The sequence below is a fragment of the Chroicocephalus ridibundus genome, chromosome 1, assembly GCF_963924245.1.
Source record: "Chroicocephalus ridibundus chromosome 1, bChrRid1.1, whole genome shotgun sequence".
In the NCBI taxonomy this organism is placed as follows: Eukaryota; Metazoa; Chordata; class Aves; order Charadriiformes; family Laridae; genus Chroicocephalus; species Chroicocephalus ridibundus.
Window position 1 is genome coordinate 33,078,594 of NC_086284.1, and position 27,173 is coordinate 33,105,766.

At 42.3% G+C, this 27,173-nt stretch overlaps 1 protein-coding gene across 1 annotated transcript in view; it reads left to right on the forward strand.

Moving 5' to 3' along the window:
- The first annotated feature begins 724 nt into the window (after positions 1-724).
- KPNA3 (karyopherin subunit alpha 3) overlaps positions 725-27,173 on the forward strand; it is a 52,287-nt gene continuing 25,838 nt past the window's right edge. Inside the window, exons 1-2 of the mRNA XM_063333999.1 lie at positions 725-895; positions 20,567-20,611. Coding sequence (XP_063190069.1) covers positions 812-895; positions 20,567-20,611 — 129 coding nt within the window. The 5' untranslated portion in view covers positions 725-811. The remainder of the gene's footprint in view (positions 896-20,566; positions 20,612-27,173) is intronic.

Sequence of the window (27,173 nt, forward strand, 5' to 3'; positions counted from 1 at the left end):
CCAGGCAGGGCTCGCTCGCACGGCACACAAGCTGAGGGAGACTAGAGGTCTCGCAGAACGTCTGGATTTGCTGGATGCTTGTTGTGCAGGGTTTCTCCAGCGACACGCGTGTTCCTGCAAGTCTCTGGGAGCAGACCCTGGCACATCAAGGCCAGATTTGTGGGCGAGCCACACCAGGGAGCTCACCGCTCGCCACATTTTGGGGGCCAAACCCGCAGCTGACAAGTGCATGGGGGCACAGGGCGCTTCCCGGCGGCCGGGGCGGCCCTGAGCCCACCACAGCTCCCCTCACGCAGTTGATCCCGCCGGGGCAGGTAGGGCCCCAGGCCCCCTCAGGAGCATGAGGCCACGGACGAGAGTATGGCCGGCCCTCGGCGCTTCCCGGAGCCCCACGACGTTCAGCATCGAGCCGAAACCCGCTCAGTCGGGCCAAGCCGGGTGGCGGTGCCGGCGGCCATCCCGCCCGCCCGGTAGAGCGCGCCCCCGCCCGCTCCACGTGCCAGGCCGCCGCCCGCCCCCGCCGGGACTACAGCACCCAGCATGCCCCGCGGCGGGGCGGGGCGAGGAGAGGCGGTCCCGTCCCGCCTATTGGCGGAGCCCGCCGGCGCTGCGTCACGTGCGCTCGGCGGCCGCGCTCCCCCGTCACTCAGCAACGGCCCCTCGCGCTCGTCACGGAGCGTCCCGCTCTCCCCCCGCCCCCCTTCTCCTCCCTCCTCCCCCCCCCCTCCCTCGCGCGAGCCGCCGGGAGCCGCCGCTGGAGCCGCCTCGCAGGAGCTGGGACCCGCCGCCGCCGCCGCGACCCGCCGCCGCCATGGCCGAGAACGCCGCTGCCGCCGCCGCCGGCCTGGAGAACCACCGCATCAAGAGCTTCAAGAACAAGGGCCGCGACGTAGAGGTGGGTGAAAGGAAGGAGGGCCGGCGGCGGCGAACCGGCCGGGCCCGGCCTCCCTCCCTCCGGCGGGTGAGAGAGGAGGGGCCGGGGCCTGGCGGCGCTGGCGGCGGCGGGCGGCGGGAAGGAGGCGGGGAGCGGCCGCCCGGGGCGGGCGGGCGGGCGGCGGGGAAAACGCCCGCGGGGTTTTTTTTTTTTTTTTTTTCTCCTCCGTCATGCGGGCGCGGCCGGCGGGGGGCGGAGGAGGCGGCGGCGGGGGGGAGGGTTGGGGCGGCCGGGCCCAGCGCGGCCCCGGCGTGCCGGCCCCCTCCGCCGCCTCCCCGGCATGCTGAGGTGCGCGAGGGCCCGCTGGGGCCCGGGCAGGGCCGGTCGGCGGCGGGATGAACTCCCCACCTTCTCCGTGCTGCCGCCCCGTCCTGCCGCCTCCCCGCCCCCGCGCTGGGCTCGGCGGGATCGGGGCTGGGATGGGGCGGACAATGGTGCCGGCCGCCTTTTGTGCCAGCTCCTCCGGGCGGTAATAGCTTTTTCCGCCGGGGCCGGGGGCTGCCCTGCCCGGCCCCCCCTCTCCTGCCCCGCCGTGCCGCTGCCGCACACGGAGGCCTGTGCTGGAGGCAGGGGCCGCTCCCACACTCCGATCTGCCTTTTTACACTGCGCTGTCCTGGCCCATTTTGCTCCTTGTACAGCCTTAAACCAACCTCATTTTTATTTTTTTTGAATGCTGGTAGGCACATAAGTAATCGTCTGCTGGGCGTCTCCATCTAAATCGGGAAGGAGTGTGGTGCTTACTAAGGCCGATGGGGTAGTAGTTTACTCCCCCGAATTTCAGAGGCGCTGTGTGATTAGAAGCTTATTCCCCGGAGGTGTCATTACCTCTGTGTCATTACCGGGGACGTCTTCAATTCTAGTGGCAGTCAAAAAGGGAGGAAATCCCAGATCTTGTGTTTAAGGTTCTGTGATAGGAAAGGAAGGGGGAGGGAGTTGTTCTGAAATCAGACTAGGATTGAAATCGGATTAGGATTCGCTAGAGTGAAAACCTAAATATGTGTGAGATTACATTGACATCACCCGAGGGGCTTTTCCATGCTTCTGTTGATTTTATTGCTTAAATTCACATCTGTGATCAGTAGGGCTGGAATTTTGGTCCTTTGAAAGGACGTTTTGTATCTTAGCAGAATTCACACCTCTGCTGCTATTGTTTGGGTGGAGACAATTTTATGCAGGTCAGGCTTAGCAGCAGCAGTGTCTTTAAGATGACATTCACAGTGTAAACTAATCTTTATCTTAATTTTTTTTGAACTTGGTGACAGTGAATCTTTCTCACAGAAAATGTTGTGTGTAAAGACTATGATAACTTCAGCACTTCTGGCTAACATTAGTAAATGTTAGAAAGTAACTAAAAATTGCCTATCCTTCTGTTTAGCAGTTGCTTTTCAGGGTAAGGAGGAGGCGTGGTGGGTTTCTTTTTCCCCTTATCATCCAGTGAGACTCTTCCTGCTGCTCCTCATTCATTTTGTCCTTGTCTCATCTCCCTGTATTGGTTACTGGCTTTGTTGCTGCTTTCTCAGTCACTGACTGGCCTGAATCCATCAGAGCTCTAAACAGGGAAAGGTTAGGTATGTTCATGCCTAGTGTGAACTGATCTGTCATCCATACTTGCTTATATTATAGCATGCCCAAGACTAGGGGAATTAAGTATCTGCCTCTGGGGGGGGAGGAAGGGAAATGACTGCCTAAGCTTTACTGAAATTAGTTATACTAGACCAGCTAAGGTAGCTTAGCTCTCATTTCTTCCCGAAGGGGAGTAATTATTTTGGAATAGGGTATTTGCTGTTATGGAGAAGTCTATCCTCTAGGGTTATCTTCCAGTATGCTGACTGACTTCCTTTTGTGGCTGAGCCGAAGACTCTTTGGCAGATAGCTCCAACAATGTTAATGTGGTTAAAGCTTTCATCCACACTTTTGAAAAGAGTTAAAATCTAAGAACCATCTTTCTTTTGGGGACAACTTTAAACAGATTAAACACAGAAGTATGAAGAAAGTTGTGTACCCATGGAGATATGCTAAAATGATATAAACATGTCAGTGTCTTTCAAAACAAATTGATTTGTATTAAATGTCTGAAATTTTCTACTGTACCTCCCTTTTGACTTTTTTTCTGATCATGGTGCTTATTTAAAAGTTCATATTAGAAGTACCCTTCTAAGTAAACTTTATCTAACTTTAGTCTCTAGAAGTAGAGCAGTGTAGGTTTATGGTAGAGAATGAAGGAGAGCAGCACTGCTATGTAATTTCCATTACTTAGTGTGCTTCTCTTGAGATACTGCTGCACAGACTGGCTTGCTGACTGGACAGTTTGTCTGTACTTAGTGAAAGTTATCAGTTCTCCACAAAACGGTTTTTTTTTTTGTTTTTTTTTTTTCCTAAATCAAATATTATATGTAGTTCCCAACTGTCAGCTATTAAATACGCTTGTTTTGGTCCCTGTGCAGCACTTTTCAGTAGGTAACTTTGGAATCCAGGAGGCATCAGTGCTATCATTGGCATTGACCTGCATCTACACATTTTGTCAAGTTCCAGCAATAAGAAAATAAGTGGTTAGGATGATGAAGGAATAAATTCTGGTCTGATATCTAGATTGTATCCTTTGGAAAATCTAAAATATTCTAAGCCGTATGCTCTGAAGTTCAGTTTGAAAACAGTGGCGTTTGAGTCACCTTCTGTCTGGAGACAGTCGCTGCCTTTGAACTCATCAGGCTTGAATACATTCTTTGGTAATATTCCTTTTGGCTTCTAATAAATAGTGATGAGTTGTTATTGATCCCCTCTGGGTACAGACTCTTCTGCCAGACCAAAATACTTACTCCTTTAATTTGTAGTTAACTGATATTTTATTACTGGGTTTGCTAGGCCATATAATTGTCTTTGCTTTTTTGTTAATGCAACTTTAAGGGAAACAAAAGATGAGTAAGTACTTCTGTTTTGTGTTAAGACAGACCTCGGTCCCCCATGCAACTTCTCACTGTGCTCCTTTTCTGAGAGCAAAGCGACATATCTGTTGAGCAGAAGTCAAAGCTTCTGAATCCTTGGCCTGCATGGGTTCACTCTGCTTTTCCTAGTTTCAGGTTTGGGTGGAAGTTTGTTACGCTTTTGCTGGCTTCCTCTGTTAAGGAGATAAAGTTGTGTATATAGAACTGAAATTCTGATTTTGAGGTATTAATACTCCCAAAAAGTATTTAGCCCCCAAAAGGGGTAATAGCAAAATCGAATGCCAGAAATGAAGTGTTACTCACTTAATATGAGTTTGTGTTCTTGCTTTTATTAGTGAGACTCTTCTACTTTTATAGGTACATGTGATTAGCAGCAGACAGACCTAACCTGAACCTGCAGAGTTGAGCTATAAGGAGCCAAGACACTAGTGGCTTCATCTGGACAAACAACTGCCAGAACAGTTTCTCCTCACAATCTTCTCAATTTTGTATTCTCTAGAGATGTGAAAGGGCTTTTTAAACTGTCCCATATATAAAGAAAACTTCCCTGTGTTGCTCATAAGTGTGTAGTCTTAAGTCTCAGTGGGTTTCTTCTAAATGTGTGGCTCTGATTATTCCAATACTATTGAGACTTTACAGGACAAGATTAAACAGTGCAATCACTTAATTCATAATATCCGTTGTAACTGATGGATTTATTTGGTTTTTTTGACGTCTAAGCTCACCTAGCTTTTAGAAAACCTAATTTGAACCTTCTGATCTTTCCATTTGCAGTTCTTCAACTTCATTCTTTGCTTAGTAACTTTCTTCTTAGACTTTTTTACTTCTCAACATTCTTGGACAGAACTGTTACTTATTCTTTATTACAGTAGCAGGCACCCATATGTTGGCTCACTGTTCTGATGTTTAAGGTGACAGATCAAACAATTCAGCCCATTTCTTTGTGTCAGGATTAGTCAGCATCCCTTACTAAAACTGAGGAAAGATTATTGATGAACAAAGATGTTATAATTTGTAGGGCTGTCTGCATGCCTTACTGTTTTTTTTGTGTGTGGTACAATGAGACTATGTGATCATCTAATTAGAAAAACACACACTGCATCAAATGTAAAGTTCCATGTGCACTCATTAAAAAAACCCAAACAAACAACTAGCAAGGAGTTAGTGCCTTATAACCTAAATAACTTTCTGTAAAAACACTTCAGTGACTGGGATTAAAATTTCCTTTTTGTATACTTGTCATACACTTAATCATAAGTTAAAAGAACACAAGTCCTTGAACTTCTGTTGCTTAGGCTGTAGGATTAACCTCCTGAAATTTGTTGAAGATTGTTTAGCAAAAGGAGACATAGCCGCTCTGTCATCTTTCACCTACTCCTGCTCTGTTTGATTTTAAGATTCAGAGGCCCTGGCCACTGATGTCTTTTCCCCAGTTACGTTTTTTTGGGGGCAATTGTATCACCTTTGGGCGCAGGGACTTTGAAGGATCCATTTTTATTCTGTACCTTCAACATCCCGACCAAGAAAATGGGCTAAGCCCAGATCTCCATCATCAGCTCTGGCAGCTTCAGTGTATTTACTGTTGCTGCTTTGCTAACAGTGTGTATCTAGTTCTTGAGGATGCTTGAATTTATTCACATTTTTCTGTCATGCTGCCTTAATTTTTTTTTGCAAGAAGAGAAATACCGTCCTGGGGAGGCCAAATCTGTACAGTCTCTGGGTATCTGAGAAAGGTATAGGTTGACTTAAAGCCATGTTCCCGTCAGATATCAAAGGTTTATTGCAGTGGAGGTACCATAGCTGCACAGTGTTAAGAAATGAGCAGACATGCTGCTACCAGCTCATTTCTTGATGCTGTTCTGTGCACTGACTAGTGTTCTTGCTGTCTGCCTGTACTCCCCTCAAACACTGCATGGAACAAGTAAGGCTTGTAGCAATTCCAGAAAGTCTGTTACTCCCAGATACTTTGCAACAATCCAATTTCTTTCAGGAGATGCCTTTTACCTGTGCCTGGCTCAAAGAGCTCAGTGTGAAGGGGAGGAAGTATACCTTGTATAGTGGTATTTAACTATCGGATTGTTAGCTTTTCACAGTCGGAAAGATTGATCAGCTTTCTGCCTTTCACTTTGCTGGCACAGGAATGGATACTGGCAAAAGAAGGGCTGGGAGGGAGTAGGGCTGTAACAGCTGATTTAGGCTGGTTTAAGCTACTGTGGACGCACTGTCTTAATAGCCTCGCTGGCTTGGTGAATCTCAGTAGTTTAAGTGAAAACACAGGTGTCAGGTAGCTTGCTGTTGTGAACGGAGTTTAATAAAAGGTCCAGTACTCTCATGCAGAGTTTCTAAGCTCTGACTCCTGCAGCTTCTTTATTGCCCTTTCAGGCCAGTATACTCTTGGCAGAATAGAGGTGTACATGTTTGTACCTTGGAAAGAGTTACCTGGGTAGGAAGTAAGAGGTAGATGTGGAAAACCTCCTCAGTTGCTATTGCTACAGAATTCTCCAAACTTTAGTTAGTTTGCAAGTGAGTAGTACAATGCTGTGAAACGTTTGTGACTTTTGGCAGAAAACAAACAGCTGATAGGTCCACTTAGATATACTCTCTTTTATTTTCCTTGTGAGGTTCAAAATCAACTGAAAGCATTGCATTTTAAAATACTTAAAGACACGGATACCTTAGAATCATAGAATGTGTTGGGTTGGAAGGGACCCTTAAAGGTCATCTAGTCCAGCCCCCCTGCAGTAAGCAGGGACATCTTCAACTAGATCAGGTTGCTCAGAGCCTCATCAAGCCTGGCCTTGAATGTCTCCAGGGATGGGGCCTCCACCACCTCTCTGGGCAACCTGTTGCAGTGTCTCACCACCCTCATTGTAAAGAACTTCTCCCTAATGTCTAATCTAAATGTACCCTGCTCTAGTTTAAAACCATTGCCCCTCGTCCTATCACTACGTGCCCTTGCAAACAGGTAAGGTATGACCTTAGGAAGTCATAGTTTATTTCAGAAATACCTGTGGAGAAAACAATTTGGAGATGGCATCTCATGATGAGCGTAATCTTCGTAAGCTGATTGGGATCTGTACTTGCTGGATTGAGGCCCAATTATTGCTGTTTGTTGTTGTGATATACCAAGCCTTAGCTAATCTTACTGTAATTACAGAATCTGTTTTTCTTCATTTGTGTGTATTTGTAACACTGCAGCAGTTGCACTAGTATCTCTAAAGTTTCTTCTATTAAAGAATTGATTTTTAGCTTGTAAACTGTCAAAGTTGGTAGCAGCATAACTGTCATACTAGTTTTAAGAGGCCTTTAGATATTTTTACATAAGTTCTTTGAGGCTGTAAAACCTGTATTTTCCAAGAATAGGGTCTATCAGCTGTTTCCAAAATACCCAGCAGTGTAAAACTCTGATACTGAATTGGTATTCCTGATTGCTTCTTTAATATCAGAAGCTGTGGGCTTTACATTCCATTTCACAAAATTTCATATGGGTAGTAAAAAGAGCTAGTTTCTTCCAGAAAGTTAGTCCTGCATCAGAACTGGCTGTGCGTTGGAGTGAACTAGCTACAAAGCTCTTTGTGTTTCTTTAATTTTCGGCTCCCTTAGCTTCCTGAGCCAGCCCTTCACGTCTGGGGAAGACCAGTGCTGGCTCAAAGAGGTCAGTGTGAAGGTGAGGAGGTATACCTTGTCTAGTGATACTTAGCTGTTGGATTGTTATCCTTTCACAGGCAGATTGACACCATTAAATCTGCTGGGGAAGCTCCATATCGTTTCTTCTGTGTCAGCTGACACTTGTCTCCTTTCTCAGGTTAAGCAAATGTTACAGTCAGTTTTAAACTTGATTGTGTGTGTGTAATAAATGCAGCAAGTACAAAATAGGAATATGTATACGCTGTATGAATGCCTGCAGAATGTGACACAGAATTAATATCTTCCCCATTCAAACACCTATTACTGAATTACTTGTTTCCCCATATTCTGTCATGTCTGACCAGCTGAGCATCTCTTCTTGTGCATTTTTAACCTTGCTTATTGTCAGATTCAGTAACAGGTGGATTTGGGAGGTAGTAATGGACTAGGTGATTTGCAAAATCAACTTGGAGAAATGGCTTCCTCATAGTTTGACTTGTTAGCCCTGATGGAGATGTATTTTAATGAGTGTTCAAGCCCCATTGCAAACTTGCTGCTGTGGAACGTACCCAAAGCTTGTTTTCATGAGGAGAAGATGGTTAGAAGGTGGTCAGACAGGTTGCTAGGGTGACTTGCATCCAGGTATTTCAGAGGTGCGGTAAGGGATTCCTGGCCAGGTACAATGTGAGATTTCAGGTTTGCAGTTCTCAGAAAGTCCTAGTCCTTGCCTTTTCTTAGTCAACTACAGTGCAAGTCAGAAAGTTGATGAAATTATGCAGAGAGACATTGTAGCTCTCTCCCAGGTAGGCTAAGGTCACCCTAACCAACAGATACTGTCTTTGCGTGCAGCTTTTTGGCTTTAAGGTCCCTTGCTGCTTTTCATGCACACAAATGTTAAATGCAAAGTCAGTGGTAGTGATTTCTCTGCACCAGAAATGTGACTTGCAGCCAGATATAGAAGGCTTTTCACATCAAGAGAGAATCCTGAAACGAGAGCGCCCTGCTAGGGGTCAGTAGGATGCTGTTGACCACTGTTCGTCAAGTGTGCAAGAAGCACATGGGCTGGTAGTGGGTAGTGTTCATAACACACAACCGTCAGCAGTGAAGAGCAACCTTTCAGACAAGAAGAGACGTTTATGGAGCTCTGACACAAGCAATCAATGTGACAGTGTCTTTGAGCATCACGAGCTGCCAGTGGAAGTTCAGAACCTGTCAGTACTCTCTTCCCATGCCCATTGCCTGTAGGGGTATGGTCCACTATACCTCTGTGCTCAGTGTAACCTGTGTTTTGATGGGCCCTATAGCTGTGAGGTTTGAAGGAGTTTTGTATTGGTTCTTGTCCGTCAAAACCAGACCATTTCTGGTGGTCTAAGCAACTTTTTAGGGCTAGCCTTTTAATGGAAGGATGTCTAAATTGGAATATTTAGAAACCGAAGGTATCCTCGAGGAGAGAAGTATGATACCCAAAATGTTCAAATGGCAGAAACATGTAATCAGGGCTTATGTCATGTTAGAAAGTGAGGTAGAAGCATCTAGAATTCATGGTACTGAGATGATTAAATCAGAAGGGTTGCTGACAGGGTTCATAAAAGATCGTGGGGTGTTGCTGGAGTGTATTTTCTAATTCCTAATACTCCATCTTCATCCGGGGTTATCAGCTGGGTTTGTTGTTTTCTCTTGCATCTTGAGCAGAATGATCTCTTCATAGATTTAATTAGGCAGCTAGCACGTTTAATCTTTTTTTCCCCTTTTGATTACGTCTTTCAAAAAATAATAAAAAAAAAATCTGATTTTTATTTGAGCCATGTAATGGCTCATGTACACCAGAAAAGCTTACTGTGGTTGAATATATAGACTAGCTCTCTAAGGACTTGATTTGTTGTTTTTTTTTTTTCATGGCACCCTGTGAATGTATGCAAATTGCAATTATTATTTCCCATTTTATAGATAGAATAATAGCACTTTTTTTTTTCCTCACTTCACAGGGAGGTGCTTATAAATATATCATAGAATCCTAGAATGATTGTCTGAGGTACTTTGATATTATAGTTGAAGACTTTAAGTATCTGGAAAGGGAGTGGCTTTGTTCAAACATAGATTGCACAAGAAGGTAGTATCTGGCTAGTAGGCTTTTTTTGGTTTTTTTTTTTTTTTTTGGTTTTGTTTTTTTTTTTTCCTAGGGGAAACTAGTATAAATATTTAGCAAGCTTAAGAATGTCTGGTCTTCTGCAGCATTTGCCCCAGAAGTCTGTGAGGTCTTTCCGACCAAATACTTCATTTTGTAATTAGATTCTTGAAAGGTGTTATCTACAATTTTATAAAAGCTTTTACATTTAAAAGGGCTTATTTATGTCTTTATGCTGATGTAAAGATCAAAATTCTGGTCTGATGTTTGCACCTAGTTACCGCGAACGGTAATTTTAATTTTTCTCTTCTGTTTTCTGTTTTCATGTCCTGTCTACAAGTGAAGACTGTATTTTGGCTGTGAAATATGGCATTAAAAGTGGTGGATTTGGTTTCTGGTAACATCTGTTAGAAAAAACTGAACCTATACCTCTGAATTGGGGTCAAGATTGTAGAAGGGGAAAGGGACTCCTGCTTTTTTGCAATGGCAATCGACTGTTCTGCTTATTCAACTGAATAGACAGGTTGGTGTACTTTCTCTTCTGGCTGAGGGAATGGGAGGGATGCTTGCCTAGAAATTCTAGGAGAGGACAGAGGTGGTGTCATGTCTTGAGAGAGACCAAGGAGTCATGTAGGTGCTTTCCTTGGTCTCTCTCAAGGACAGGATAAACTTCTATTTCTAGGATATTCTGAAGTGTCTGCCATGCTGTTCGTACAGTACAGGAAAATAATAAGTATCTTTTTAGTGTTCACGTATCTGCATAGAAATTTGTATACTGGCGAAAGCAGATTCCTGTAATATAAAACTGTACCAAATTTCAAATCCTTTTATGTATTTTAAGTGTTCCAAGAAGCCTTAGTCTTCTTTTTCTAAAAGTGTGACTAGGAATCACTTGTAATTAGGTTATCTTGGTTATCTACTGTTCTTGCCTATTTGGCATATCACAGTATTCGGATAAGGTAAAGCTGGCATAATTGTAAAATTCACTATGCCCTTCTGTTTCCAAAAAGTACAGGAAAAAATGAAAGACTTGTATACTTCAGACCAGTAGTTTCTATTGGGCTGTAGCATAAATGAGAAAACTCCACAGTTAAGTTCCTCAAGGTTGGCCCTTGTCAAAGCGGAGATAACAGTGGCTGCATTGCCACCGCTGTTAGTAAAACTACGGACAGGTTTCTTGCTCTGTTAGGACCACAGGACAAAATGAATACTTTGAATTAGTTGGTGATCCTTGCTGCCTGCCTGTTGGTCTGTGCAGACCAACTGATGAGTTAGCTTGAGGTGCTGTGGGATTACCTGGAAACTTCAGTTTGACTTCAGATGGAGCAATGGAGCCCATATAGGGGCGATGTTGTGGTCTTTGGTCTGATGTCAGTAGAGGTATAATTAACAGTGTTAAGATCTGCATCTTAATGGATATGCTGTAAAACTTTTGGCTAGGTATGATGTCCTTCATTCACATGACTGCAGTAACTGGAAATCTTTTAGATTCTGTCTTCCTTCCCTCAGTTGAGTTTTGATGTTGAATTCTTTTATTCTATATTAAAACAGCAGATGACATGTTGATTGTATTCTGGACTGCTTTGTGTCCTTCAGCATTGGTGCAATTTGTGTTGAATGCATCCAGATAAATTGCTTCAGGTCCAGTCTCCTGAGGATTGTTTGATATGTCTGTACTTGTAAACTGGGTAATTGATATATGGAAATTAAAACATGAGCGCTCACATCTCAATTCTTTGCTGGTAGTAGCTCGGTAGGCAGGTTAAACAAATGCAGAGAGGATGTTGGGACCTTGAAGAATATGCTTGCAGAAGAGCTGGTAAGAAATAAATTTAGCAATTGCTTTTCTGCTGTCTTTTGGAGCAGTAGAAGTAGATAATGTGAATGGTCAGCTTTGTCTGCTTCCATAGGGCTTTCAGGTGAGTCAGCACCATGAAGCAACAATGATTGGAGGCTTGTGGCTTTCCATACTGGCGTGCATGTGTGACTTCAGTGAGTCATTACCCATCACTAAGTAAAAGAGTCACAGTGGATATCTGATGTATCCAGTTTGCTGAGACTAGCCAGGTTCAGATACTTGAATTGTCTTGCCACAGACTGGCTAACAAAAAGCAGCTGGTATTCATTTTAGGGGCCCCAAACTGGGGATTAAAAATCAAGTAGCTTGGCAGCTCCAACTGCATAAGAACTAGTTTTCCTTCAGCAGCCCTTACTAACCTTGAGGAACACAAGTCCCAGACAGATTATGGCATAAAATACAGTAGTGTAAATATGTCACTCTGCTCCTAATGTACCTAGTACTGCATTAAAGGTTATGAGCCAAAAGGAAACTTTCTAGCATTAAGGTTCTGCAGCACACAGAGAATCTGAACCAAGTTCTCATGCTTTCTGCAAAATAACAGAATGTTTCCCCAAAAGAGGAGCAAATACCTTTTGGTTCAAACAGCAATCAAAAGAAATAAAACTCTCTCGGAGTCTCAGGTCAGGGTACAGGCACATTGTAAGTGTATTTGGCTGCTTTGGTAGATCTGTTGCTTGTACTGTGGAATCCATGCCCCCTGCCTGCATTTCTAACTGGGTCAGCATAATTTAATATGGAGCTATGATAACAAAGCCAGAGGTGAAGTTGTTCTAACTTTGTAGTCTGTATGACTGAAAAACATCACTGTTTCTTAGAAGGACAATTTGGAGCTTTATGGGAGTACTTGGTAATTAGGTAAATCTCAAAATTGGGTGAGGGGAAGTGATTTGGTGAAACAGTCTGCCTAGAACATACACTGAGGGGGGCGTAAAAAAGGCTGGGTAGTAATCCATGATGCTTGTAACTAAAGGAATAAACCTAGTAGGATGGGTTAATTTTGACTAAACACTTGTTTTAGTTTGGTATGGATGTCAAATCTTTTTGCACATCCAAAAGAAACAGAGGGTATTAATGTGTACAATGTCATTGGTTTTAGTTCTTTCAGTTGTGATTAAATAGTTGCATTCTGACCATCGTGTTGCTGTCTCAGAATTTCAATTTAGTAGTCTCAGAATTTTTCCTTCATATATTGTGATTTGCTTGCAATTCTTGGAGTAGGCTATATGCACTTTGAAAGCGTGAACAGGTAGAACAGCAGCATCACCTTCTATCAGCGTCCCTTTGTCTCTCTGGTTTTTGACTGAAGCTGCACGAGAACAAGTGGAACAATAACATCAGTTTAAGCCTCAACTTTACACATACTAACAAATTATATTCATATGCAAACATGGAATATTTAACTTCTAATGTTAACAAAAGATAGGCAGATGACAACCTTAATCATCTCAACTATTGTATACGAACAGGCACTTTAAAATTTTTTCCTGCCCAAAACCAGCCCAGCTCCCAGGCTTCTGCATTTTCATGTGCATTGCAGTATTTCATGCTTGTTAAAAGGTGTCAGAGAAGGAATAAGGAAAAAAGGCTAATAAAGTGATTTCTAGGGAAGAACAGCATTTACTTCATCAATGCAAACACCTTCTCCTTTCACTGTATTGCACCCGCACCTACATTGTGGAGTATTTAAACTGTACTCTAGGGTATGCTCATATGCAAGAGGGGAGGTATTAGTTAAATCCAATCCAGCTGTTGGAACTGGGCCAGTTTTTTTTTTCTGTCAGTTAGGCAGGTGGAAGTAGCCTGGAATTGACTTGCAAATCCTAATCTCTTCGGGTACCCTGTATGTTTAATCAAGCTACTTTGCTATCCCAGCTATGTATTCAGGGTAGCTCTTTCCTGTAAGATTTGTATCTTCTGGTTTTCTGAGACCAGTTCCTGTAATGTTGAGAGGCAAGGGCAGAAAATAAAGACATTTAAATGGCCGGTTATCTCTTAATGAAGTTTGTAGATGCGGAGAAATTAGAATCAGTCAGTGAACTTATTCTTTCTTGTCCACTTAATAGCTGAACTTTCAAAAGCAGCTAAATGCACATCTTACCAAAGTTCCTGAAAACTTAGGTTTTGTATCCAGAGAATGGCCAAAACTGATATTAGTGTGTAGTGTTCATCTTGTCAAGGTGTGCTTGGCTTTCCCGCTTATGTGGGCTAGCTGCAGGCTGATGCATGCTGGTCGGACAGCAGGAGGGCAGGGGTGGCCAAGCAGGAGAGCAGGGGTGGCCAGCTAAGTGCTCGTGGGGCAGCTGGCAGGCCAGCCGTGCTGGCAACATTGATATGCTGGCTGGCATAAAAACATCTGTTCCCTGCCTCTCCATCTCTGGTGTTTTCTGGACTTGCTCCTGTTGCAGTGAAAGTGGTGTAAATGTGTTGATTAAAAGATGACGCTCCTCAGGTATCCCACTTAATGAAGTGGCTAGTCTGGGTGAGAACCACACTGAGCTCCAGATCTTGTTGTTACAATGGTAAGTAGATTTTTAGTCATTAGATGGTGATGCTTTCATCTTCCTTCTCACACAATTGACATAGCTAAAAATGGTTAAAATGTTTAAAATTCATGCCACTTACTGTTGCAGCATTTGATTATTTTTTTTTGCTGTACAGAGAATCTACATTATTAAACCTCTTGTATGTGAAACTTCATTTTTAATTTCATTTAAGAAATCTTTATACCAGCATAACAAAGGGAAGGTAATGACTTGAGCTTCTCACTAGTTGTGTCATTCATACATTTAATAGTTTTGATTTTCTGATTTGTACTGTAATGGGAGATGAAGTATAAACAGGTATCCAGAATTTCTTGTCTCTGAAAGTGATACTTAAGGGACTTTAAAGTGCTTATAATTGATTAAGATTGATTTTTAGATATGAAGTAGAAATTTCAAATTAACAGAAACCCTAAGACTAGTCCTGATATTTCATTGTGAATGAGATATAACTTGCATAAAATGGTACCAATGTTTTAAATCATTCTTTCGTAAATACAAGGACTCTTCTGACTGCTATGTCTCAAATGTGGTTTTGTCCTTTTGAATTAGCCTGAATTATTTTCCTGTAGTTTAGTATGTCTTTGGGAGAGGTTTGGTTTTTTGTTTCCCAGGAAAAACACTCTACGCTATGTATTTGCTACAGAGGGTTTTGGAACGTGTGTTACCTTGTTCTGATGTATGTAAGACAGGTACAGCTGATTGGTTTTGGAATTCCTTGATTTTTTGGGGGTGTGGTTTTTTTTGGTTTTTTTGGGGGGTTTGTTTGTTGTTTGTTTGTTTGGTTGTTTTTTGTTTTTTTTTTAGTTTACAGAAGCTATATCAGTTGCCTTTTGGGGTAATGTATTATACAGTTAAATGTTTTCTATGTTAAACAAAGGCTTAAGCAGCCAGAGAAGCTTGCTAGACTTAATTCTCTCCTCTAGAATCTCAATTCTATTCAAAACTTCAAAGTAATCTTTTTTTTTTTTATGTTTGCCAGGAGAGTACAGATAGGCTGTCTTAGGACATCAAGTGGTAGTGTTACAGCAGTGATTCTTGCTCTTTAAGTGAGTGTCTTGTGCACCTTTGTGCAGGGTTTCACAAATGGTACTTGTGAAGTATGTGTGGTTGAGTCAGAGGGTCCCAGATGTTCAGTCACTTAAAAATAATTGTTTGAATGTGCTGGCGGTAAGGGTTACTGTTACACTGATAATTCAGAATTGTCCAGGGTTCTCTTTAGCCATTGCTTATTGATATCAAGAATTTTATGTACAGTTTTGTCTTCTGTCATAAACCAAATATCAACTGAAAAATCAGTAAGACGTTTCCCTTCTCCACAGGTGGCTCTGAAATTAAGCTTGGAGTTTCCTGTCAGCCTCTTGTTGGAAGAGAAATACCAGAGCTGAAAGAGAGATACCAGAGCTGAAACGCTGATCTGATGAGGATGGCTGTATTCTCTGTCGCTTCTGCCCATTGAGTGTGTCAAAGGCAGTTTTACAGGGGCTGAGGCATTCCTTGAAGTCTTCCTTGAGGCTTGTTTTATTTTCAAGGTCTAGTGTCTCTTAAATCTCTTGTCTTTTGTCAGCTTAGCATTTTTGTGTTTTATATTGGCCTGAAGCAAGGTTCCCTTACGGTCCGTAACACAACAGCCCTAATGTGCGTAGTGATTTTCTTTATTAGCGTATAAAACTAATTTCAGTTTTGATACTTCGATGGAACTAGGGATTATTTTTCTTTCAAGTGGAAGGTGCTAAGGAGAGATTCTTGGCACATAAACTTGGTATCTGGCTTTGGAAGGCTATTCAGAAATTCAAGGTAGAAGTGCGAATACTGGTGTAACTAACAGCATCTAGTAGATCTTTTGTTATGCAATTTATTTTTTTTCTGGTTTATTTTATAAAATAACAAAATATCGCGGAAATTGAAATTAGAAATATTGCTGAACATCTACTTTGGGCTTGTTACAAGACTTAACGGTACTTGATGCGTTACTGTGGTTATGTCAGCCTGTCAAACACACTGGTAAGTAATTGTTCTTCACAGATAGTGAACTGGGGAGAAGAAATCTCTTGTTGCAAAAGCCTTATGAACTTAAGTCTGACTTGACTTGTAATGTTGTAGCACAATTTGGTAAGTGTTGTATGTTCTTATTTCTTAATAGTACATGCTGACTGATAGTTACTATTCACAATTTACACATACACCTTGTGTATGGTGCATTAATATCTCTGTTTTGGAGCAGCCTCACAGTTCGGATTCTGTGTGAATAAACTGTCATATTTTTTGTGATTTATAGGATTTTCCCTACGGGAAGTTTTGCCTTTCTGAGATTTGGAGTCTGGGGTTTTTTTAATTATTCAGCGAAACAGTTCAGATTTGTCTTGGGGGGTAGTTTTGAGATGTGCTGTTTGTGTGACATGAAGTTGCTTGTTTTAGTACATTAAGCCAAGAAGTGACCGCGGTCAGATGCTGTGGATGTCAAACACTGTATTAGATCCATTGGTAACATCTCGCTAGACTTCAACTCATGTTGCATGTGTGCATGGTTGTCCTCTCAGCCTGAAAGCTGGTAATGAATCCGTGGGGTTAAGTTGCAGAATAATTCTGTGTCTTCTCTCTGTTTTAGCTGACCTGTGTTGGTTGGGGAAAATGTTCGACCTTTCTACTACTATATAAATCCCTTGTAAATGCCTATGAGTTCCCTACATGCTGGGACTTGCAGGTAGCATAAAAGTGTGTTATTTTGGATGCAGTGGTAATGCTTCCTTAAGGGGAGGCTTGCAGTGGTACTTAGGACTGCTTCTTTTATATGCTATTGTATTATAGTATGTTTACTGCTTCTGAGGCTGTAGGAAGGTGCTAATAACCTGCTGTATTTCTAAAATGTTTCATCTGAAACACAAGCTTTAAATACCTACCTTTTAAGAAATGCCAAGTCAGGACAAAAAATTAACTGGATCACTTAAGTCTGGGTTTTGGAGAGTAAAATTTGGGCTTTGCCCCCTTCCCTTGCTCCCCCACATCAGATAAGGTTAGAAATTGTACCTTGTTTAAAATAAAACTTGCAAAAGCCTGGCAAGAGAGTCCAGTATATAGTATGGTGCTGTATGTATACGTGCATTTCCAGTAATCAAATGAGGTTGAAGCATGTTTTGGTCTTAAGAGTATGGTCTCTCAAGGCAAGGATAGCCAAATTGCAGACATTCAGAGGTCTATCATAGAGCAGTCCATCACTAATGTGGACTAGTCCATCAGCTCCTGTTGTAAAGAGGAGAAAATCAAGACGGGGAATAGTCTGAACAAATCCCAATTAAGTGGCAGGCATAAAACTAAGAAATCAGGCCACTTGCGAGTTCATACATTTGTTTTTCACATACCTTCTATAATTGCAACAATCGACATGTATGAAGTGAAATCCATGGTGTTAAATATGTTGGTATGTAATGGTCATCTCATATGTCAGGGACATGAAGTGGAACAGTAGTATCATCAAGTTAGAAATAATGTCAGCGTTACATCTAGCTGAGGGCACTGGTCATGATCCCACCACGGCAACCAAATTTAACTGCCAGAATGTACCATAGGCTCTTTGGGAACTTCAGTCCCATGTACTTGCAGGAAGACTGTAGCCCAAACACTGTACTACTGATTCCTGGATGATCCTGGCGATCCTGACGTGCTGAATTTTCAGAGATGCTGTGCCAGCAGCAAACTTTGCAAGATGGGAGCCCTTAGTTCAGTGCAGGCCGGATGAAACTCGTCAGTTCTGTGACATTGAGGCTAAGTGATATCCCCAGTTACCAGCCTGCTTGCTTTGAGAGTGGAGAAGTGGCTCTGGATTTAGCGGTGACTACTACCTATTCTGCCTTTAAAGGAAGAAGGAGAAAAAAGATGATGTACTAGAGCTGTTTTGAAAGAGAAACTATATATAATAAGTTTAAAGGGAAATACAAAAGAACATCTAAAAGTATGAAACCCAGGTAGTATGGAGATTGCCATAAGATGTGTATTAAAGCTCAGAAAATGTGTGCTACTGGTCAGCAAAAACATCCACGTAGTTGATGACCTTTTTTGAAGAGTCTTTCTAAAGAGTGGTAGCTTTCTAAATGAGGAAAAGACGAGAGATTCTTGCACGATAAATGTAAAGCCATAATGGAGTAGTCAAATATTTTGAAGGATCAGTTTGATAAAGGTGAAAAACTAGTAAAAAAATATTGAGACAAAATTGCAATAGGGTAGGATCAGTGGGGCTGAAATAATGGAAGTATGAAACAAAGATAAAACCCTAATTGAAAAGCTGAAAGAATTATTTGCCTTTAGGAAGAAGCGTAGAATCTTCCCAGTAGAGCCTTTATGGATGACTCTGAATAACTATCTTTAGTCCAAGCATTGTTAGAAGATGTTTTAGAGTAAATGGATGAAATGAATAGTAATGCCTTGCCAGAGATTGCACTGTATTTGTTTTTTTTTGTAAACCAAAAATATTAAGCTGCTGAACTCTTGAATACAGCTTATAGTCTTTCCTAAATCCACCTTGCTTCCAGAAGAATGGTGAGTGGCAAATGTTATCACTGTCCTCTGAAGAGCTTCAGATTTGATCTGATTTTCCTGCTTAGTAGGAAATATTCTAGAGTGTTATCACACGGATAAATGAAAAAAATGTAGGAGTGAATTGTAATTACGGGGCAAATTTAAAAGTAAATTATGCCTTGCATCCATTAAATTTCAAATCTGGTACATACGATAGTGGATTTTGGGGAGAACATGCTAATGGACAATCAAGTTAACTGATTTGTCATGTGATGGCAAATTTAAGATAAGCAGGAATAAAAGACTATATTTTAGGAAGAAGTGCGGCAATGTTACTAGTGAGAAGTTCTGCAAAGGATTGTGGTGTCTAGCACATTTGGAATGATCAAGAAAGAGTTTTATAGCAGAAATGCAGCTAGAAAGACAGCCTTGTCTCACTATATTTTTCCATTGAAATGCAGAGTTATCATGGGGAAGACGTATTGAAAAACAGTTTAAGGCTATTTAGTGCCCTTACATTTGATGCCGTTTTTAAGATAATTCAAATATAAAACTCTAATATAGTGAGAAACTTGAATGACTGGTCTAGCTAGTTACATGTAATGACTTTTCAGGTTCTTCATTTGTCCATTCCCAACCTACCCAATGTTCTCCCATTCCCCAGCAATCCTGTCCTGTCATACTGAGGTGCTGCAGCAGGCTCAGATGGTCGCAAGAATCAAATGGCTTAGCAAAGTAATGAGTAAATCAAATGTAGCTCTGGTAGATGCTCTGGTGCTCGTGTCCTCTTACTGTAATGAGGACTTGCTTTGTTTAAAGTAGTATAGTTCACGCTTGTAGATATAAGAGGAGAATTGTGTCTGTTGAGTGAGTTGGTTAATCGAGCAGTGGACAGGAAGACAAGCCTTCCTTACTCTCGGATCAACCTAAAATAATTAAATGAACACTGCTGTACAAACTGGTTGAGAACAGTGAAGCTAAGACAAAACTCTAAGCACTGTAACTACATCCTGTATAGGTTCATGGTGTGAAATCTGCTCATTTCATTTACCTGTGTTTGAGCTTTAGCATGTTTGGTATTTCCTCTGCTGGATGACAGGGAGTACTGGTGTTTTCTCTGTACTGCTGCTTTTCACTGTTACTTTTGAGCTCAGAGAAGTTATTTGCCCTAACTCAAAAGGAACATGATAGTAGCAGTGAAGGTCAGTAGGAAGGATAGGACATAGAAAGTATTTTAAAAGGCTAATTTTAGTTAGTGTGGGTGATCTTTCTAGGCTGCCAGCAGTCATCCAGCCCTGATTTTCTCTGAATTGCATTCTGATGGTACATGTCTCTTTCGCTGATTGTAAAATGAACCTAGGGAGATTGTCTCCACTAAGCTAAAATTGTTCTTTCTCAGTCTTGTGATCTCTTTTAGCTAAGAGGTATAGCAGCATTGTAGGGAATGCGTTCTGAGTGCCCAGTATCTTAAAGGAGCCGAGGTGTTTATGGACTGGTTTTCTTTTACAGTGTTCAGGCTATAGATCCTAAGTAGACTCAATGTCACTGTACTTCTTTGTTTCCTTTTGCCACAAGCTGAATCTGTCTTGTTTTCATTGAGCTCAGTCATCTTCTGTCATTTGTGGTTGATTTCGGCGAGATAATTGGCATAGGTTACGTGCTTAGGTTGTGAATGTGAGACTGCCTCACCTGTATTTACTTCTTTCTTTGGTGTGCACCTATAAACGCTTGGAGAGTCATTACAGTGAAACTCTACAAGGAAGTCAATGTTTTCTGCCTTTGGGATACTTATTGTGGTTTATGACTAAGCTTTCTGTAAGGTGTATAATCTTGAAAAAAAAAATAATAAAAGACACTAAAGAAACAACTCGACCTTTCCTAGCAAGATGCATGAGTTATAAATTACGCACACTGTTTTCCTCATCTTTTTGATGAATAGCTGCACTTTTGACCTAGAAAAAACTGACTCCAAAACAAAACACTTCTTTCTTTACATACAAATCTTTTTTATTCTTTATTTACAGACTATGAGAAGACACAGAAATGAAGTTACAATTGAATTGCGGAAGGTGAGTCTGCTTCTGTTTATCAACTGTGTTACTTTGCTAGTAATACTCTGATGTCTTAGCTAAATATTTTACCATAAGCTTTGCTTTATGGACCCAAACTTATATAAAAGCGTTGTAAGATTGTAGATTACTAATTGTGGATTCTAGTGGTAATTTTACTCTCCAACTCCTTAAGCTCAGTGTGGCAGAACAGTAGTGCCTTACTCCAGTGTATCGCTTGGAAATAATCCATATTCACTTGCTGTACCAGTTCTTATATTATTACAGTGAAGCTGTCAGCTGTTCAAATGTTTTAAAGTCTCCAAATGGGAAAAGGGAGAGTTTTAGCATTTAGAAAGTGTGGATGTTCTTTTATTTGTTTTCTGGAAATTACTGTTTCTGTGCTGTAGAGGGAGTTAATTTTTAGGGTCAGATTTGGGTTATATTGGGTAAATACCAATATAGCTGGGAAGATCATGACCATGAGAGGTAATCTAGTTCAATGCTCTGCCTAAATACAGGATTAGTTACATCGTTGTCATTCATAACACTTGGAACAACCTTTCGAAGCACCTTAAAGGATTTGCTGCTGGAGGACATTTTCTCAAGCTAAACTACTCTTGGGCTGTGTGTGTAAAGAGAAGGGTTAACTGTTTATCTGCCTTTGTATACCTTCAGTATATTCGAGGACTGATACTGGCCCCTTTAGTTTTATCCTGTTGAGACAAATTGAGTTCTTCACTCTTTCCTTGAAAATTCTGTTTCCTGGATTTTGACTTGTTGCTGCTCCTCAGATCCAAATTGTCTGTATCTTTCTGGAAGTGTGGAAGTCTGGAAGGATGCAGGCCACAGCTGAGGTTTAAATGGCATAGTGAAAAAGCAATTCTTAACACAGTATTCCTGTTTATATTGAGTACGTTGTTGACTTGCACTCAGCTTGTGATCCGTTATATCCTTCGGACGCTTTCTACAGTACTGCAAGGCAAGGGTAGTTGTTTACGTTCTCTATTCGCATAGTTAAATAAATGCAGAAGTTCTAAATGTGATTGCTTCTTGTCTTTTGAATTGCATCTGCTTTTTCCAGACTTTCTTAACTTGAATTCCCATTCTATTCCTCAGTATGCTTCAAAGCCTCCCTACCTTGGTGTCACACATGTTTTCTAATATTTTTGTTAATGACCTGATGGAAGTTTGTGCTTTCAATGTTCTAGATGTGGGCCAAGCTCCTTTGAGTTTCCCATTTGATGCATATCTCCAGTTTGCCTGTTGACTCATTTAGAGTCTGAGTGGGACTTGCTTAGGATTGCACACCCACCCAATTTAATCTAATTTTTTTTTCATTATTTGCAAACTGAGAGAGAAGACAAAAGCCTTGCTAAAATCATGGTGAAGGGTTTGTAAATAGAAGTTACGTTGATAGAAATTAACTTGGCTTGTTTTTGAGAAATTTTGTCTGCACTTATCACCTGATTATGTAGGAGCTACCAACAATCTTGTGCTAGTATTTTCTTGGGATCCTTCTACTCTTCTTTAAAAAGAGACTTTTTCTTTTTTTTTTTTTTTTCAGGTCTTGTAGATAAACTTCTGTATCTCATTACAGTATCAAAAATAAGTGTTTGAGATTCATCCTGAGACTCTAAAAATTAGTTGAAGAAAGCTAATTGGACCCAGATGACTGTGGAAAAAAAAAATACTTACATGAGCATGATGTCTCATCTAAAAATTGTTTAATGCTTTCATATTTTCCTAATCAAAGAAACTAGCTGAACATACCTGAATGTGTTGTGTGGCTTAAGCTGGCTATGGCCTCATCAGGACTGGCCAATGACTGAGGTGTGGAGAAAGCTACTTTTACATATGGCAGCAGGTACCAAGTGAAAAATGAAATTAGCTAGTTTTTGCTTAGAATGAGATTTTTGGTAATTAATTTTGACAACTGAATTATCAGTAGTTGAGGTTTATGCTGACATGCTAGAGGCCCTCTCTGTTCAGAACTCGGTGTAAAACTCGCTGTATTACCGTGGAATCTGCACTGGGAAGAGTCCTTCCTAGCACTTGGGCAGCCTATGCCTGCTAGCAAAGCAATGCTGTAAAAGATGGCTTAGCTAATGCAGCATATCCTCATGTATCTGGTTAAATTAAGACTGCATGCGAGCATTTCAGTGCAGTCTTTGGAGAAACCTTTGCGGTGCAAAGTGAGAATTTTAATTTAATCCTCATAGAATCATATGGTTGGAAGGGACCTCTGGAGATCATCTAGTCCAATCCCCCAGCCAGAGCAGGGTCACCTAGAGCAGGTTGCACGAGAATGGGTCCAGGTGGGTTTTGAATGTCTCCAGAGTTGGAGACTCCACCACCTCTCTGGGAAGCCTGTTCCAGTGCTCAAAGTCAAGAAGTTCCTCCTCATGTTTAGGTGGAACTTCCTATGTTCAAGTTTGTGCCCATTACCTCTTGTCCTGTCCCCGGGCACCACTGAAAAGAGCCTGGCCCCATCCTCCTGACACCCACCCTTTAAGTATTTATAAGTGTTGATAAGGTTCCCCCCTCAGTCGTCTTTTTCCCAGACTGAAGAAACCCAAATACCTCAGTCTTTCTTCATAAGAGAGGTGTTCGAGTCCCCTAATCATCTTGGTAGCTCTCTGCTGTACCCTCTCCAGCAGTTCCCTGTCCTTCTTGAGCCGGGGAGCCCAGAACTGGACACAGTACTCCAGGTGCAGCCTCACCAAGGCAGAGTAGAGGGGGAGGATGACCTCCCTCGACCTGCTGGCCACACTCTTCTTGATGCAGCCCAGGATGCCATTGGCCTTTTTGGCCACAAGGGCACATTGCTGGCTCATGGTCATCCTGTTGTCCATCAGGACTCCCAGGTCTCTTTCAGCTGAGCTGCTCTCCAGCAGGTCAGCCCCCAACCTGTACTGCTGCATGGGGTTATTCCTCCCCAGGTGCAGCACCCTACACTTGCCCTTATTGAATTTCATAAGGTACCTCTTTGCCCAACTCTCCAGCCTGTCCAGGTCTCTCTGTATGGCAGCACAGCCTTCTGGTGTGTCAGCCACTGCCCCCAGCTTTGTGTCATCAGCAAACTTGCTGAGGGTGCACTCTATCCCCTCGTCCAGGTCGTTGATGAATATATTGAAGAAGACTGGACCCAGTACCGACCCCTGGGGAACACCGCTCGTCACTGACCTGCAACTAGACTCTGTGCCCCTAATCACTACCCTCTGAGCTCTGTCTTTCAGCCAGTTATCTGTCCACCTTACTGTCCATTCATCAAGCCCACTCTTCCTAAGCTTCCCTATGAGGATGCTGTGGGGGACTGTTGTCGAACGCCTTGCTTAAGTCAAGGTAGACCACATCTACCGCCCTCCCTTCATCTATCCATCCAGTCATGCCATCATAGAAGGCTATCAGATTAGTCAGACGTGATTTCCCCTTGGTGAATCCATGTTGAGTACTTCTGATAGCTTTCTTTTCCTCCACGTGCCTTGAGATGACACCCAGAACAAGCTGTTCCATCATCTTTCCAGGGATGGAGGTGAGGCTGAGCGGCCTGTAGTTCCCCAGCTCCTCCTTCTTGCCTTTTTTGAAGACTGGAGTGACGTTGGCTTTCCTCCAGTCCTCAGGCACCTCGCCTGTTCTCCAGGACCTTTCAAAGATGATGGAGAGCAGCCCAGCAATGACTTCCACCAGCTCCCTCAGCACTCTCGGGTGCATCCCATCAGGGCCTATGGACTTGTGAATATCTAATTGATTTAAATGATCCCTCACTCGATCTTCCTCAACCCAAGGGAAGTCGTCTTCTTTCCTCGTTACTTGCCCCAAAGCCTGGAACTCCTGAGGGCTGGGCTGAGCAGGAAAGACCGAAGCAAAGAAGGCATTCAGTAACTCCGCCTTCTCCGCATCCTCCGTCACCATGGCTCCTGTTTCATTTCAGCAGTGGGCCCACGACTTCTCTGGTCTTCCTTTTGCCTCCAGTATACTTGTAGAAGCCCGTCCTGTTGAGCTTGACATCCCTAGCCAGGTTGAATTCCAAGGCGGCCTTGGCTTTCCTCGTTTCATCCCTGCACACTCTGGCAGCATTCTTGTAATCCTCCCAAGGGGTCATAATTGGTTTTTGTAACAGGTTACAATTTCAAGGCCATTTTATTACAGATGCATGGTGGGGAGTAAGTTGCATACTTAATACAAGGTGTGTCTGGGTGGAAGGAACCTTGTATGTGCCAGTAATACCTGAGTGAAAATGAGGAAGAGGTAGCCTATGAGCTGCTAGTGACTTTACACTGAAAACTGCACGTGCACAGATCAGTTATACGCTTCAAGAGGCCTTAGCACTGGATGTAGGTCAGGCTGTAAATCAAGAGTGCACAGCAGCTGCAGAACTCTTAAATGCAGGAAGCTGTGTTCTTCTGGTATGTTTGCTGAACATCTTCCCCTGCAGAGACCAGAAAAAATCTACTTTAATAAGAGATTCAGCATGTGTCCGAGTTGTTGGTGCAACTGAACTGGTGCTGGTGGGAACTGGTTTGCTGTGGGAACTCTGTGGCAGATGTGAGGCCGTTGCTTCTGGTACAGAATTGGGATTGAAATGTAAAGGGGTATATTCTATTAAGCTCCAGCAGTGGAAGGTGTAATATCATTGCTTCAGTCTTCGTCTTTATGGCTAACACTGCTACCCTAGCATGGGTATGCCAAATTCAAGAAATGTTTGTGTTGGTATGACCTCAGTAATCCACCAGTGCCCCTTCAAAACAAAGGAGTATCTTCCTTTTATCCCAGATATCCAGATGCTGAGTGTACACCTGGCTTTTGAAGAAAACAGGCAAACCGAGCGTATTCTTGATCTGTACAGTTGAAGCACTGTGTAGTCATGGATTCACTTTTTAATCAACTTTTGTAAAAATATTAAATGAATGGATCTGATGAAGTTGCTTACATCTCTGTTTTGTAAGATGGAATAAATAAAATCACAGCTTTCAACAGTAGTAAACAGTTTCTGCATGCATTAGTGTGAGCTGTTTATTCTTTTGAGATTACAGACATCAAGGTGCATTTGCAACACATTCTGTGTTTCAAGAATATATTATTTCTATTCACTATCTTCACACCATAGCTCTTATTCAGAAAGAAACTTTTTTTTTCCTTTTTTTTTTTTTTCCTTTTCTTTTCCCAGTCACTTAAGATTTGATTAGGAATTGAGCTAACAAAGCTATCCCTGACATAAAAGGATAGGAGTCATCTGGCAGAATCCTGGCTGAGGCATGGGTTGGCACAGAGAGCCAGTCAGATGACACTCCTCATGGTCAGGTGCCCTTTTCTGATTCCATATTGGCCTTGCTGAGCATGTATTTCACGCATTTTGGGAATGGACCTCCTACAATTCTGGAAAGATGGTCTTATCTCTGGCTGTATTGTTAATGCAGCAGCAGGCCTAAGAGCTTAAACAGTAGCCATTTCTCTTTCCAGACAGACAAGATAACGATGTCACTTTTGGTGATGGAGACTGGACAAAGAGGAAAGAATTTAAACTTCTCAGTGAAGTCTGATTTGCAATGTTTATCACTTAATTTCAGCATCACAGAAACCCGAAGGATTAATTCTAGGGACCCTAGAATGAATTGGCTAACCTAGCTGATTATTCTCACTCTAAAGGGGAGTGGGGTGGGTGAGTAATAGTTAGGATTCAGTTTAAGGTTCCATACCTAAATGAAGCCTGTAACTCCATTGCTGTGAGAGATCCTTTTGTTCTAGGTGCTTGACTCTGAGGAGGAAGCTTGATTTGTGACTGCTTGTGTGCTTAGGTAGTCCTTAGCCAGGTCAATGCTATGGTGATTGAGTTAGATGCCACCTGTCAAAGGAAGCCTTAACAGTCCTAACCTCAGCAGAAACAGAGGATCATGTCCTCCTTCAAGGCCTGCTAACTGGAATCCTAGGAACCTTTGGGATCTCTCACACGGTTTATTTTTGACTTTCTTGGCAAACTCAGCTGCCTCTGAGAGCTCATAGATGTGGGCTCATGAAAGCTCTAATTGCCAATTAAGTTTGATGCAAGGCAAAGCAATTATTTGCTAAACAAGTGGTAGATTAAGGAGCAGTGGACATATGTGTTTTTTACCCATTTCTTGAGCATACTGTACTTGTCCCTGTTCTGATCTTCCTTAAAGAAGATTACTTATGTCTGCAGTAGCTCCAAAATAAAGTAGTGAGCCTTGAAGAACGGAGTCTGTCTTCATCATTCAAGGATCCCCTTCTCCATGTCCAGGAGCAAAGTATACCAACAAAGAGGAAGGCAGGAAAGAATGTTAGGAGACCTGCCTGGATGAACAAGGAGCTCCTGGACACGCTGTCACACAAAAAGAATCTTTACAAGGAGCGGAAGAAAGGACAGCTAGAATGGGGGGCATATAAGGAAGCTGTCCGAGCAGCAAGAGACCTGGTGAGAAAAGCTAAAGCTCAGTTAGAATTAAATCTAGCCAAGGAGATCAAGGGAAACAGCAAAAATTTCTATAGGTACATCGATGGTAAGAAGACGACTAGGGAAGGTGTGGGCCCCCTCAGAAAGGGAACAGGGGACCTGGTGACAAGT